We start from the raw sequence: 14,641 nt of genomic DNA on the forward strand, positions 1-14,641 counted from the left end.
CCCCCGGGTCATAATTGAACGTGCGCGAAATTTGTCACGTGCCACTTGAACTTTTCTTTTCGCTGGTATTATCATGTTATAAACATTTGAGCTTGTTATACCCAAGCATGGGTTCATGCTAGGTTCAGTTCAACCACTGAATTACATTTAATTTATTTTTTTGGACATTTTGCATCGAACATGAAATAGTATTGAAGCTGTTAAACCCACGGTTTCAACAAAATAAATGATGAAATTCAAAAGCTTATATCAAACAAATGGGTTTGATCAATTTTTGACAAATGACGAAAAAAGCTCTTTTCCAGGTATCGTATTTTAGGAGATTAATACATATGGCTATCTGGGCTGTAGCTCTCAAAGCGCAATTATATTAAAATTGATTATCAAATATTGCTTTCAGAACGACAAAATGTTGTTTCAAATCGCTGTGTCTGAATAATGATCAATCCAAGGGGAGTTAGTTGAATGGATTTAGTTAGCTAGATATTTTGAAGTTTTGATTTGGATAAAATTGAAAACAAAAATAACAACATTAAATAATCGATAACTTTAAAAGCTACAAAGCTTACAAAGGAAACAGCAAAAAAAACTAAACTTTTCCATGCGAGCTGTAACCGTGTTACTAACCTGGATGCTTGGGTGTTCTTTTTGTCCTTCCTGGAGCTATCCCGGGAGTTCGTTGATAAGGTTGAGTCGTTCCGATTGAGCGACAGTGCCTGCTGGACACCGCATCTAACTAACGAGAGGGGTTTTAAGGTAACACTGCAGAGTGGCGAAAAGAGAGAAACAACGGCACAACAATTAATCACACGTTTCCTGAGCACCAGCTCGTCGACCAACCTTGTCGTTTCCTTCCTCGGCGAACCGTTCCTGCTGCGAAGGGCCGCACTTTTATTTACAATCACCGTAGCGGCCACGTTGAGGCTTTCCGGTGGGGTGGCGTTTGCCGCCAGGGCGTCGGCGCCGCTAGAGGGCGCATAACCAGAGTCATGGTTCCCGTTCGGGTCGGATGGGACCTGTTGCGTTGTCGCGATCTGCGCCACCACACTAAAAGTAGACGTCGAGAAGCTTTCGGTGACGATAAACCAGTTTCATTTCGATTAGTGCTGGCGTCGGTTCGGCACACACACACTGTTGCAATTTCCCGTGCAAATTGAGGGTGATTGAGATAAAGAAAGAGCCCCCGGTTCTATCGACCACCTCAGTTGATCCGTTTTGGATGTGGACGAACTGATGGTGCCGAAGGACTGATGGTGCAGCTAGTACAGCGAAGTATGCATACTTGGAGTTACATTTCGGTTGCCTAATTGGTGTAAATTTGTGCTAATTTTGATCGGTATGCAACGCTGCAAGATTCTTTTTTTTTCAGGTACATTGACCGCGAGCGGTTGTAACGGTGCATCTTATATGGCTTGAACGGTGTGGGATTTTGCTTACATTTAAAACACATCTTTACGTGATGGTATCTGAACAGATGGCTAACGCGTTTAACATTCAGATCAAAATACTTAAAACAGTACACTTATACTCGACAATACGCTTCTTACCACAACGACATGATTACTGTGTGGAGATCCGTGAACGTTTCAAACGTACATAAATATGAGCATGGGCAGCCATTACAGCTAGTTGAATATGTAATATAAACTATCCCCGCATGTAAGGGAAGTACGTTAAATACGAAAAGAATACAATATTTCTGATTGACGAGCAAAACCACTCCTAAAAGACCTGGATCGTATGGGGCAGTTCTTTCTGGAGGTAAAACAGCCAATGTAACGCGAAACATAGAACGGCGGCCGGGAAATGGACACAGTGGAGCACACAAACACACCAACGGGCTTGGGACAGAAGCAAGTAGGATATGGAAATCGTATCGCGAAGAAAAAATAAGGATGTTGGAGAGAGAACCAAAATAGAGAGGGAGAGAGAAAGAGAATGTGGTAGAGAACGAAATGGGACATACTTTCCGGCCTCCTCCACGACTGTCGCCAACATAAATTCTGTTGATTTATCGTTCACAATCACATGACAGTCGTCAATGTCAGGGGACCTGCGAAGCGACCAAAACGAGAAATGGGTTATCATCCGATGGGACAGTCGAAGCGATCGCATACGGTGGATGATTAATCAGGCCAGCCAAAAAGGCGAAACTCACTAGAGCGTGGCTAGAGCCAAACGGTTCGAGCACATTCGAGCACGAAAGCTTGATCAATACGAGCGCCAAGCAATTTAAAACATTCAAAAAACAAAAATGTCAAGCATAAACGGGCAGGCACGCATAAGAGCAGTTTGTTTACTTGTTAATAATATCTATTAGTATGAACGAGCTGTTTCAAAGCAATGCAATAAATATGAAAATGAAATTCAAGTAATTCATGGAGATGTGTTTAAAAGATAGCAACCCATCAGCAGGGGCTGAAAACGTGTTTTGTGTTGTCAGGAATAAATAGTAGCTAGATAGCCAATAGTAAGCGGCGTAAGAATGGCAAGGTCTTTTAATTAGAAAAAAATAAATCTAAAAAATACGAGACTAGATAATACGCATGCACAAATGATACTCATTTCCTTAAAATCATCCATTCTGTACAAACGATTCTAACAAGCGGTAGGCATGCATCAGAAACTCATAAGTTGATTACGGTTGATAGAATATGAAATGTACTACTTAGCCAAAAGTATTAGAAATTTAATCCAAAATATTTACATTTCAAGAATCTGCAAGCGTTATTTGCATTGAAATGCAAGTACTTGATATTGCCACAAGGTTCATAGAGATTTTATAGAGTTTAAAATCAAATTTCATTGACTAGATCACTCATTCCGATGATTCCACCATTATTCCCTATATTTTCCATAGCTTATATATATAATAAATCATAACTTGTACTTTGAAGAGATGCAGCTCAAAACAAAGAGCCTCGCATGTTCACCAAGAGCAATGCTGATACTTCGCTACATTTTTTCCATTCGAGTTTGTGACAATTGTCGTTGGTTATGGGTCATCCTCGAAACTTGCGAGAGAAAAAAAAAGCTAACAGTTCAATGCGTGCAATACCTCATGCAGAACTCGTCTAATCCCCTAAGCACGGCTCCCCGAGTGACATCATGAATTTCAAGCACGACTGCAGGCGGTGAATAAAACATCGAACTGCATCAATCATCCTTTCGCCCGGCGGCGATCCACGTTGGAACCGTCCGTAAGTATGACCCTCCCCGGGATGACCGGGCAGTCTTTTGTACATGCGCCAGCGAGCCAAACAAAAACACGAAACGGACACAGATTACTCAAAATTCATGCGAAAAACACACGGCACCCCAGTGGCCGGCAAATGCATGCAACAAAATTTATGATCTCCTACGCCTAATAAAAGCCATGCAGGGTGAGGGCGAATTGGGACTCCCCGGTCCACAGCCCACAGCTTACCCGGCGTTTTCGTCGTCCTCCTCGTTCGAACCGGAAGCCGTGTTGGTGGGACGTTCCTCGTCCGGAAGGATTTTTGAGCCGCTGCGCGTGCTTCCGTCCAGCTGCGTCTCCGCCAGGCGCTTCGTTTGGGCGATGTTCTCGATGATGCTGCCACCGGCGGTGATCTCCGAGAGGTGCGGCTTTCGGGCAGCTCGTTGCTTTTTCGCTCGCGTTCGCAATGCCTGCAAGCGAGCAATTAGATAATCGAATGAAAAGGACCATTTCGGGCACCGAAAGCCGAGGCGTTGTGACGATGTTTGTTATCGTTCTGGTGTTGGAGAACGGATAGAACGATTCTCAGTCGGTAGCAGACGAATTGCGCAATTGCGAGAATTTGTTTTTCACTTTGCTATGCAAGTTTTAGCAAATTGTGTGTATGTCCTTTTCCGAGATAGTCTGATAGAAAACCCAACATGATTTAATTCCGTGATTTTTTTTATCTCTTTTTGTATGCTAAGGAACATTGGGTACCTAGAAAAGACAATTTGTTTAGACAACCACTCGAAAAAAACATCCTCAATTTTTGAAAAAGGCATTATCCTCAGGATTAGAGAGTATATACTTTGATATGTTTCTTTACGCTGCTAGTGTACACGCCTATATTTCCATATTTTTCATTATTTTTCTTTAAACCAGCCCACATTTGAATACAATTTTGCATGCCATTTTGTTTGTGGTGTAAAAGGGGCTTAAAACAAATGTAAACACTTTTGAAAAAAGAGTCGAAACGTTGTTAAGATTTGCAACTGGGTCGCATATTAAAAAAGGGTCCACTTTTCCTGGTCGTCATCGATTCTGCGGTTGCGTTAGTAATTTCATGTGTATGAGATATTTTTAGCCATAGCTTATCGCATTTTCTTACCATTTCTTATCAGTCTTTTAACCTAATGAAAGTGTTCGAACGTGGAGGAGAAGTTCTAATGCCCTTTGGCTGATCAAAATGGACCAACTGGTTCTGCGATAAGAACGGATGCGGGCAGTCTCCTTGCAGCATGATCTCCAGGTTCTATACTCGAAAAAACCCAACAAAACGACTCTAGAAACAAAACGACGACTAGAATGAATAAAACGTCTTTTATCTCGTCGAAGACGAGCAACGCGATTTGTCTAATCGATCATCGTTGTATTATAAGACAATGTGAGCTGAACCAACCGCCACCAGTTACTAGTTTGGTGAAGAACAGTTTTAGTCTGTACTTTATGCATCACACTTTTTCCATTTCCTTGACGCAACTTACTAAAAATAAATGCTGCTATGAACTCTAACCATCATGGTATGACTAGCTCTTTAAACCAACAATTCTAATGTATCTTCGTTCAGAGTAGTGTCTTCGTCCATCCAGTCCGGAGTACCAAGAGTATATCTTAGTGACTTTTCCTTGCGAATGGATTTAATTACAATAGTTTGTAAAACACTGCCGAAACAGCGTGCCAGTGCACCTGTAGTGCGAAACTTGGCCAAATTGAGCAAATCTTAAACCCGAAAGTCGGCGTGTTTTCCAAGCACCAGCACGAGTACAACGAAAGCTTGGTCTGCTGCTTTGTTCTTGAACGTTGCGCACACATGCCACGATGCGGTGCAGCGAACGTCCTTTCCACCATTTTCTCGAAACCCACCCAAGCGAGAATGCACGCGCGGTAATGAAATTCTGCCGGCGAAAACCATTACCGCTCATTAAAGCAACAAGCGCGACCGAGCTCTATTTGTCGTGTTTGACATGTCTCGTAACCAAGAGCGCGACCGACGCTAACCGGTCGGATGACGGATCACGAGTCATCGCCGGGAGTAAGTCAGCCAGCTAGCAGGCCGGCAAGCCGTCGTCGGCAAACTTTACGCCATAAATATTACACGCGACCGAAACGGGCTGGTGTCAGAGACTCGCCCAGTTCCACGCGTGTTGAAGGCGCCACGGCTAGGCAGGAAGCCTCGGTTTGGCTGTGGTTCGCGTTCCTTGGGCTTCGTTGGCTCCTTGGACGTATAAAGGATCTCATAGTGCGCGTTCTCTTTCCCACACACACACACACACACACCGCTTAGCTGGCTAAATTGAAATTTTATTATTCATAAACTATCTCGAGCGCAGACATAGTTGCAGGATCGCTTTGTCGGGCCGTTTTGTTGGTCTGCCGGTGGTTAAATTTGTTCGAACGACGCAAAACCGCGGAACGCCGATGTAGCGGTCCTCCGACAATCAACAACGTAATATGATAATCGCGCGCAATTGTTGATTTTGGGGCGTTCCTTTGCGTGGTAGCTGGCACGCGGGAAATATGTGGACAATCCATCCACCCTGAGTTTCAAGTGAAAATGCTCGCTCATGAGTGGAGTCTTGAACATCAAAGATGATGTCAGAGAGAGAGAGAGAGAGAGAGAGAGAGAGAGAAAGATACTCGAGGAAGTGATTGCTTAGCAACGAAACCGAGCTGCAGCTGCGTTTGAAGCAGCTTTCTATTCATGTGCTTAATTAAAGTAACCACGAATTTATGGATTTTTTTCTGTACTATTTTGTGTTACTGACACAAGCGATGCAAAAAAACGATGGAGTATTATCAAAATTTTCCTCGGAGTTCAACGAAAACGTACAGGATAGGTTCAAAGAGATTCGTTCAGTTCAGCAAAAATCTTTTTGTATATCATTTTGCAATATTTCAGCCGTAAGACCATGCAGAATAGATGGCTGAACAATAGCGCAACAGCACAGCAATGAAACGATACAAACACTAACACTAGCGTAAACATCCGGCCGTGTTTTTCTCCATGTCATGCCATTATCCATCCAATCTCGCCGCAAGCACGAATAATTCGCTGTCGAACTGAAGATATAATACAGCGGGCGATGCTTCCTGGATTTGTTTTTTCCTGCCACTTGTTTGTGCTATGATTTATAAATTATGGCAAACAGCCGAAAATTGTGAGTGAAAGCACAGTGAGAGTGCGTGTGTGTGTGGGGGGGGGTTTGTTTTTTTAGTTTCCATCCCCGCTGGAAAACTCTCACACGAAATGAACGTTATCGTAGGCGAGAAAAACAAACCACCGTCGGCATCACACGGATCCGTAAGATGGCTCAATTTTCCGTTTCCGGCCGAAGCCGGGAGCTCGTCCTGCTCGCGCGCGATAAATGATGTATGGCTACGGCTAGTGTGCGTGTGTGTGTGTTTATGTTTTATTTCGCTTATTTACGCACCCGCCTATCTGCTGGCGCATTATAGTGCGATGATTCGACGAGCTTCTCGCCCGATCCCCGTTCCGGTCGGATCTCGCAGGAAGAAAAGGGCAGATCTAGCCCGTGTCCTGTCATATTGCTGACAGAAAGTTCATTTGCTTGTGCCTGGCAGCTAGCAGCCACGTTTCATGCTGAATATTGTGCCATCTATTTGCCAACAACACCCCGGAACTCGGGCGGAAATGAGCGAGTGAAAAAAGAAAACCGGGGGAAAATCGGTTTGGGAAAAATAAACTCTCCCACCCAAACGATGACGGCACCGGGAAAACGACGACGTGAGTAAAAAGTCAAACGAAAAATTGCCAACAAATAAACACGTCTGCCGTCTGCCGTCCCATGTATGGCCCGGCTCCCGGCCGTTTGCCGTGGTTTATCTCCGTCAATTGTGTCGGAGGGGCGTTATTTTTGCATTTGCACACTCCACAGCATTAAACAGCAGTGGGCCTGGGAAATGGAGTGTTAGTATGCGTCGCGTCTTTTTCCGGTTTATTATCCGTCCGTGGTTTTGTTTGCATCGAAAGCCGTCGGCTTCCGTGCGGTTTGTCGTGCCCTAGGCGTGCGTTTTTCATACCGTGTGTGAGTGTTTGTATGTGTGCCATTGGCCGCAGGCAAACAAGCGACATTAATGGGAAACACGTCCCGCTTGGTCGGGACGATTTCGAATTCGTGCATGCTTACCTTAAAAATATTCCAGTATAAAAAGACCATTATGATACACGGGATATAAAAGCTAGTGAGGGACGAGTACACTATAAAATCGGTATTGTAGAACACGCAGAGGTCCGGCGAGCGGTCCTGCGTGTTGTTCAGTCCCAGCACGATCGGTGATCCGATCGCGGCCGATATCGCCCACACCAGCAGGATCGTCAGACACACCCGGCGGCTGTTTTTGTGCTTCGCGTACTTTATTGGCTGCGTCACCGCGATGTATCTGGAATGAGAGCGCCGGGGAAGAAAAAATCATTACATTCAACTCACAAAACACACAGCTACATATATCTAACGTCATGTTAACTGCTTAAAACCTTCCCTTTTTGCCGACCAGCACGCTCTAACGGAGGTGAAATTAAATTGAATGTTCGAATAACATCAATTGATAAACCATAAAACTTGTCATAAAACGCCGGGTACGCCGGGTCGTTGATTGAATCTTGTTTGGTCGGTAATTCGATTATATTTTCAGACACTTTCATGGTAAAATTATTACCCACCATAGATATCGTCTTCTGTTCGGTGACGACATACGCCAACTGGCTGGCTGAAGATTGCTGTGGCCGATGCTCGATGCTCGGCAGGCAAACCCAACAGGTTCCTGCCCGTTCCGAGAACGGCTCCGGAGAGCCTGGTGGATTATGGTTTTCGAAATGAAATATCGAGCCGACATTGTGCGACTGCAAGTACGTGGCCGTTCGTTGACTATGAAACCCATTATTCCGACCATATGTTAGATAAACAACAGATATGTACCCATGGGTGAATGGCAGCCGGGATCGGGCATGGCACCGGCACAAGACGATACCACTCAAAAGGCGGGAGATATCATCCGCTCGTAACCCGGCATAGGGTGCGACGAGAACCGAGCCTGGAGGTACACGGTAAATTTCCAATATTTGCGCATGATTCGATGAATGTAGAGCCTCCACTCGAGCCGATGTGGTTTGCCTTTCACCGGTGGGCTACTGCGTGGGCCACGGCAAAGTGACAAATTGGCTTCGAAACCGGTCGACCCAGCCGATCCGAGCGGGTTCCACAATGATGATTGGAATTCTATTTTCTCCAGACGTCACACGGGGGTTGGCTGCCAACCGCTGCCATCCGATAGAAGTGCACCACCGTGGAGATTAGCATAAGGAGAGCCATAATCCCTTTTTCGGGTGCAAAAGACAAGCCGACTCCGAGCCGATTCACCAAGCGGTCGGCAAACACTGGAGACTGTGGGTTGGATTGAGTGTTCCTGATGTGGTCTCAAGGTGTGTCGCAGGCGCCCCCAGGACATCGTCTGTAAACAACTCGAAGCACACGCGCCACGGTGCATGGCACCGGGAACACGGTCGATGCTACATTGTGTCCGAGATCCCGAAGGCTCCGTGGGAGTTTGAGCGGTGTTTGCCATCTCATCGTAGGCCACGAACCAATTCTGGAACGTGTGGGTGTGTGGATTTTTTTTTCTGATCCTCTCGACTCGGTGTAGGTTGGTTCTTGCGAGCGGAACCTCCGGTGCGCGTGAAGTCATCAATCACCTGCCGGAAAACTTGTGGCCGCAGGGAAAACAATGCCCAGACAGAAGTGCAAATGCGGTGCGAGGGCGATCTAGGTGTGGTTTTAATCAAGTTGACCGATTGATTTATTCAACCAGCCCAAGGTTGGCCAATGCCCCGTGGACATGGTTGAATCGAAATAAATATGCTATGTAGCCAGAAAACATGTCACAATGGTTGTACCGGCGATGTGGCTTTTGCCGCGCTCGGTTTATTAATTCAATTGCTAATAAAAAATGACACGCTAACAGGTTTTTTGTACACTCCTTCAGTGGGATGGATTTTGACGAATTAATTCGTTATATCGCAGAAAAATTCCCTTCCAGAGAAGGCATAAGGGTCTCACATCATCACAGTTAGAAACAATTTTTGACACAAATTTATGTACACAATTCAAGTCACAAACTACTCCTTAGAACTCTTCCGTCTAATGTGCTTAAAATGTTTGTTCCATTACCAATTTGTTGCACCATCTCCGTTCGCGCGCCGTCCAGAGAACATCACGCGCTAGCGAGAGATTGCAGTTTTATCGTAAATTTTATCGCACAATCTCGTGCCACGTTCCATGGACAGAAACATGGATGGTGTCTTTTTTTCTCGTTTTTGATGGAAAAAGAAGCAAAGAAAACAGGAACGCAGCAGCTGGGAAAAGCTGTCCCCTTAGTTGCATAACCCAAAATTCACCACGTGCACTGCATTCGCTCTCGCCCGAAGTGGACGACACCGAAAATGGGGCCATTCCCGAACGGGTGACTGTTCTGGTAAGCTTATTTTAAAAGTCCATCTCCATCTGGTTCCCTCCCCAGCGGATGCGAGAAAGCATTTATGCTTTGCATTTGACAGCCTCCGCTAAAAAGTTTTGCTTTTTCGTTCGTCGCGCTTAGCTCGCGTGCGCACACGCGAAAACAAATACCACCCGGGGCGAGAAAATACGCCAAGCGAATTCAAATGTATGCAACCGACGGTCGGTGGGGATAAAAATGCAACAAAATTCATCCACAAACAGTGGCCGGCGTTTATCCTTTCTCCTCTTCCTCTGTGCGGCACGATTCGGTTTCCCAAAAATCAGCATAATCTGTAACTTTTACGAGCGAACGTCGCCTCCATTGCTCAGCTGCATCAGCCTGCCAGGCGCTCGAAGAACGTTAGCAGCATTGTAGCAACAGCACTGACAAGTCGTGACATCCTCCGGGGCTTTGGTTGCGCTGTCTGCAGTCGGCGAACCCGCGGGCAACTCGCCGGCCAAAGCAGCCTTGAGCCGGGGAATTATTTCAATTAGTCCGATTTATCTCCCGCGTGCAAAAAAAAAAAGCGGCCAATGTTTTATCCCTGCTGATTTTTTTCTTCCTTTTATGAAAGTTTTACGCTCCCGTAAAGTCGTGCCCGAGCGCATTGTGGTGTGGTTTTGCATCGAGGCGCATTCAGGGAGCATGCAGTTTTATTTCAGGTGCATTTTTATTTTGCATCCATTTTTTTCCACTCTCTATTTCTCCGCTGTTCACCGCTGCAGCTGCCCGGTCCGTCTCGGTGGACGGTTTTGTAAAAAGTTGGTTTCATCTTTTTTTGGCATGTGAAAAAACAAGGTTGTATCTCCGGCGCGACCCTGGTGGTATGTTTTTCACATTTGTTGAGCAAACATCGTCAGGCCAGGGATGTGGCACTTCATCGGTACAGTTGGCAGGGCAACAATTTTGCGGTACGTTGCCATGCAAATGCATGAAGGTGACCGCCCTGGTAGCATGCACCGGTGCAGCAGAACAATTATTCCGCGGGCATGTAGGCCATTGTACGGGGGTTCCAAACCGGGCACATATTTGCTGAAGCGTTGAAACGCCACGTAAAATGCAACGCTGTTGGAAAAAAACGTGCGTGACAACAAGGGTGGCGTGACTTGGCGCACGGATTAGTTGGAAACGTTGATTTTATGTGATGAAATAAACCGGGTGACTGAAACGAGGTACGAAAGCCACAATAATTGCCTCAGATTCAAAAACGTTATGCACGTTATCGTTAATCCGATTTTAAGCAAGGATATGTTTTGCGCCTTATCATCACATGCGCTACGTAATGAATGTTGAATGAATTGGTTCAAAAAGCAACATTTTTATGAAATCGTGTGAAATCGAATTTTATGATATGAGTTTTCGAAACGATAACGTTTTTTTAACCCAGGCTAGTGAAAACTTAAATCATAAAAGGAAAGTAAACTAGAAAAGCTTCGTGCTATTCTCGGGAGTCAGTTCCAGCCGCGTTGGACGAAAAGTCGCTGCTAGCAACATTTTAAAGCTGCTGTCAGTGCCAACGCTAACGCTCGTCGTAGCCCTTGACCTTTTTCACGTGGTGCTTGCCTTTGCTGTTTGTTTTTCATTAGTTATCCTAGGGTTTTTGCCTCTTTTCATTCATCTTCAAAGCACATCTGCCCCAGGCGGCGACCGCTCGTTGGTGAGCGAGCTGTTGCGCTTTCACCAATTGCACGTGTATCCTCGCCGTTCGAAATGAACACACCATTTGCAAGTCCCGGTAGCCACGCGAGTGAAATTGAATTTCGACCCCCGAGGAGTGACGTAGACCCGTGGGTCGGGCGGCTGATTGGAATCAATATGGCCTTTTTTTTTTCTACCGCCCTTGTCCGCAGCTGGTTGTTTCGAGATGCAAATGGAACACGCTGACCCAACTCCGACCGGGATCGCCACCTCATCGCTCACGGTCCGGACACGAGGAAAAGGTTAATTAAATACAAACTCACCCCACCAAAGGGAGTCTCGGGGGGAGAAAAAAAAGAGCTGGAGTTTGAATAACTGCAACAATGCACCGTGAAACACGTGCTCCCATGGACGAAACACAACTATTGTGGTGCTCGGTTGCGCGAAACTGGTCCCTGGATTGTCTGCACGGCTGGGGGTCAAGGGTCGGTACAATTTTGCCCCTTAAAACAATCGGGCGAGAACCAGTAAAGTGGCCCTGAATGCGCAGGATGCGTGCCGGGAAACCAGGAGACCGGAAATTAGCTCTTTGATTCCGGCGTAATGACGCGTGCAGAGGTGTTAAGTGTGACGTGGCGTCACGTGCGGTCGGGAAATATGTTAAGAAGGGCATAATTACATTACGTTCCGGGTGGTTGATTGACATTCACACCCAGCGACAACAGAAGGCGCGATTGGGTGCAGTACGCCCACGGTACGCCTTTTGTTCCGGCTAATGACGGAGCTGTCAAATGCACCTTCCACAACATTAAACACGGCTTGGGCAGGAAGCATTCAGATGTTTGAAAAAAAAAACCTCATTAATCTGAGTGCAACGTGTCCAGGAACCGTGAAACTCAACAAAAAACGTATTTTTATTTACCATCTATTCGATATTCTATGATTCGATCAAATTAACGGTATTTAAAACAAAGTAAATTAAAGGATACGTAAAGTAAACGTAAAGGATATCATAAAGTATCAAAGCTTCTTACGTGGTACTATATTCGGTACTATATTCGTATAGTGGTATTATATCTGCTTGAAGTGCGATATTTTGCAATGACATATTTAATAATCCATGAATAATTTTCGAATATAAAGTTTCTAATCATTACTTTTAAGAGGACACATCATTTTAGCAATGAATCTTGATTTGTAGCATACTGATAATCGTCATGTGTCTGTAATAATCATATATAACTTAACAAAAGGGTTCGGAATCGTTTTTACTATCCAAAGTTTAAGAGTAATCATTTCATTACAGATTTTAAATAATGTCAAAAGGTTGATAAATTGAGAAAATATGAAATTCGAATATATCTTTTACAAATTGTTGCAAAATTTCAAAACTGCATATGTTTTTTTTTTAATATTTATTAGAACAATCATAATCATAATTTATCATAAACGAACATAATTTTTTACTTATAAAAATACCATAAGCATCAAATTATGATTAGCCTTATCAAACTGAAAAGGAGCTCAAATAAAATACAGTTCCAAAACCATGTGTTCGACTACCGCACAGATCTTGCCATACCGAAATGCCTTAACGAGTCATTGCGGCACTGAGTACTGTCGAAATGCGTTCAGAGTGTAAGCTGTCAGCTGGCATTACATGAATCGTGGTTTTGCTCGCTGTTAAACCGATCCCAACATGCTTAAAAACAATTCACCAGTAGTTTGGCAGGCTCCTGGCGATCCTTCCATCGAGCCACGAAGGACCAGGCTCGTGTATCTCCGCCGAGCAGGATGCGCCATGGGTACCGAGACGATCGGATCTTGTTTAACATTTTAATACAAATTTTAAATTAAATTTCACCCCACTCTTCCACAAAACCACTCCCGGCGCATGCTGGCTAGTGCGAGCTTTTGCACGATGTGTCATTACACGGGAAGCGGATTGCAGGATAACGCCGATCCGCTGTGAACCGTCGTCACCGTGGCGAAACATGAGCTGCATTTTAAAACTGATCCCCATGTGCGTCCTCTGCACCGGCACTCAGACTGCAGCCGGCTCGTAAAACTGAGACCAGCGCCGAAGGCCCAGTGCGGGCAACTGCCGAAATATTCAAATTAAATATGATAATGAAATTACGCACCCGGATACATGCCTGACTCATCGAGCCGGTGAATTGGAAGGGGTGCCTTTCCGGGTGAATTTTATTACACGCCCCACACCGTGGAAAGGAGAAATGGGTGACATTTTCAATACGAGAACAATGCGACCTTTTACGGAAGAATAAAAAAAGAAGAAAAAATGAAGAACAATGGAATGTTTGCATCTGCGTCCCGAGAACATGCTGAGCGAAGGATGTTACAGTATGATCCTTTTTAACTAATTTTATGAGAACGGATCGCTTCCCCAAGCAGCAGGTGCACGCATCATCCTTCCTCGTTGGAATGCTAATCGTTAGGTCTTACATTTTATTTGCTCGTTTCGAAGCGCCATGACCCGCACCAAGCAAACCAACAGAATTTGGAAGAAGCTCGTTTACATTGCTTCAAAAGGGCATAAAAATGTTCATTAGAAATTTGTGGCAAATTTTGCAGCTTTGCCGGTTAGCGAGCCTGCACATTTGTCCAAGAAAGTTGCAAATTTGAACCATAAAATACCGCCTTGTGGAAGCGTCGGTTCATCTTTCATACCGACGTCAATTCCGTTAACGAATTGCAGGTTCTCTGAATGCATGCCAATTACTTGTGAAGAATGTTCTGACGAGCAAACTTCACGATCCAAAACAGACAACCCGCGAGAAAAGAAATTGAATGGAAATGCAAACATTCCTGGCTCCAGGAACGTGTGTCTATCTGTGCACCGTGTGTCAACCGCGTACATGTGTGCACATGAAATTAAATTCTATTTTCCCGCTTATCCACACTACACATCGGCTCGCAGGTGGAACGCTCTGAAGCATAAACCTCACACCTGCCGAGTGGTGCAAAAATGCAACACACTTGCTGCAACAGCTACGCCACAAGTGTTTTTACCGCAGCAAAAGCGCATACCCACACGGATAGGTAACAAATTCACCCTGTCGTGCAGCCCCTTCGTTAGTGTGCGGGGCTGCGTGTGTTTGAAAGGATCATCAACAAGCGAATAAGCAAGAGTAAGGGAGCTGAACAGAAAAAAGCATCCAGCTCGCGGTTGGATCACTTTAGCACGATGCTAGCAGGAAACGATGCCTCTTTCGTTCTGTACAAATCGCGTGACGAGCAACCCTTAAC

At 45.1% G+C, this 14,641-nt stretch overlaps 1 protein-coding gene across 1 annotated transcript in view; it reads right to left on the reverse strand.

Annotated features, from left to right (window-relative positions):
• LOC128721684 (dopamine D2-like receptor) overlaps window positions 1-14,641 on the reverse strand; it is an 88,856-nt gene that overhangs the window by 4,775 nt on the left and 69,440 nt on the right. Inside the window, exons 4-8 of the mRNA XM_053815463.1 lie at window positions 7,369-7,621; window positions 3,428-3,648; window positions 1,967-2,053; window positions 841-1,068; window positions 628-762 (exon numbers count right to left, since the gene is read on the reverse strand). Of these exons, the coding sequence (XP_053671438.1) occupies window positions 628-762; window positions 841-1,068; window positions 1,967-2,053; window positions 3,428-3,648; window positions 7,369-7,621 (924 nt within the window). The remainder of the gene's footprint in view (window positions 1-627; window positions 763-840; window positions 1,069-1,966; window positions 2,054-3,427; window positions 3,649-7,368; window positions 7,622-14,641) is intronic.

This window comes from Anopheles nili, chromosome 2 (genome assembly GCF_943737925.1).
Source record: "Anopheles nili chromosome 2, idAnoNiliSN_F5_01, whole genome shotgun sequence".
Lineage (NCBI taxonomy): Eukaryota > Metazoa > Arthropoda > Insecta > Diptera > Culicidae > Anopheles > Anopheles nili.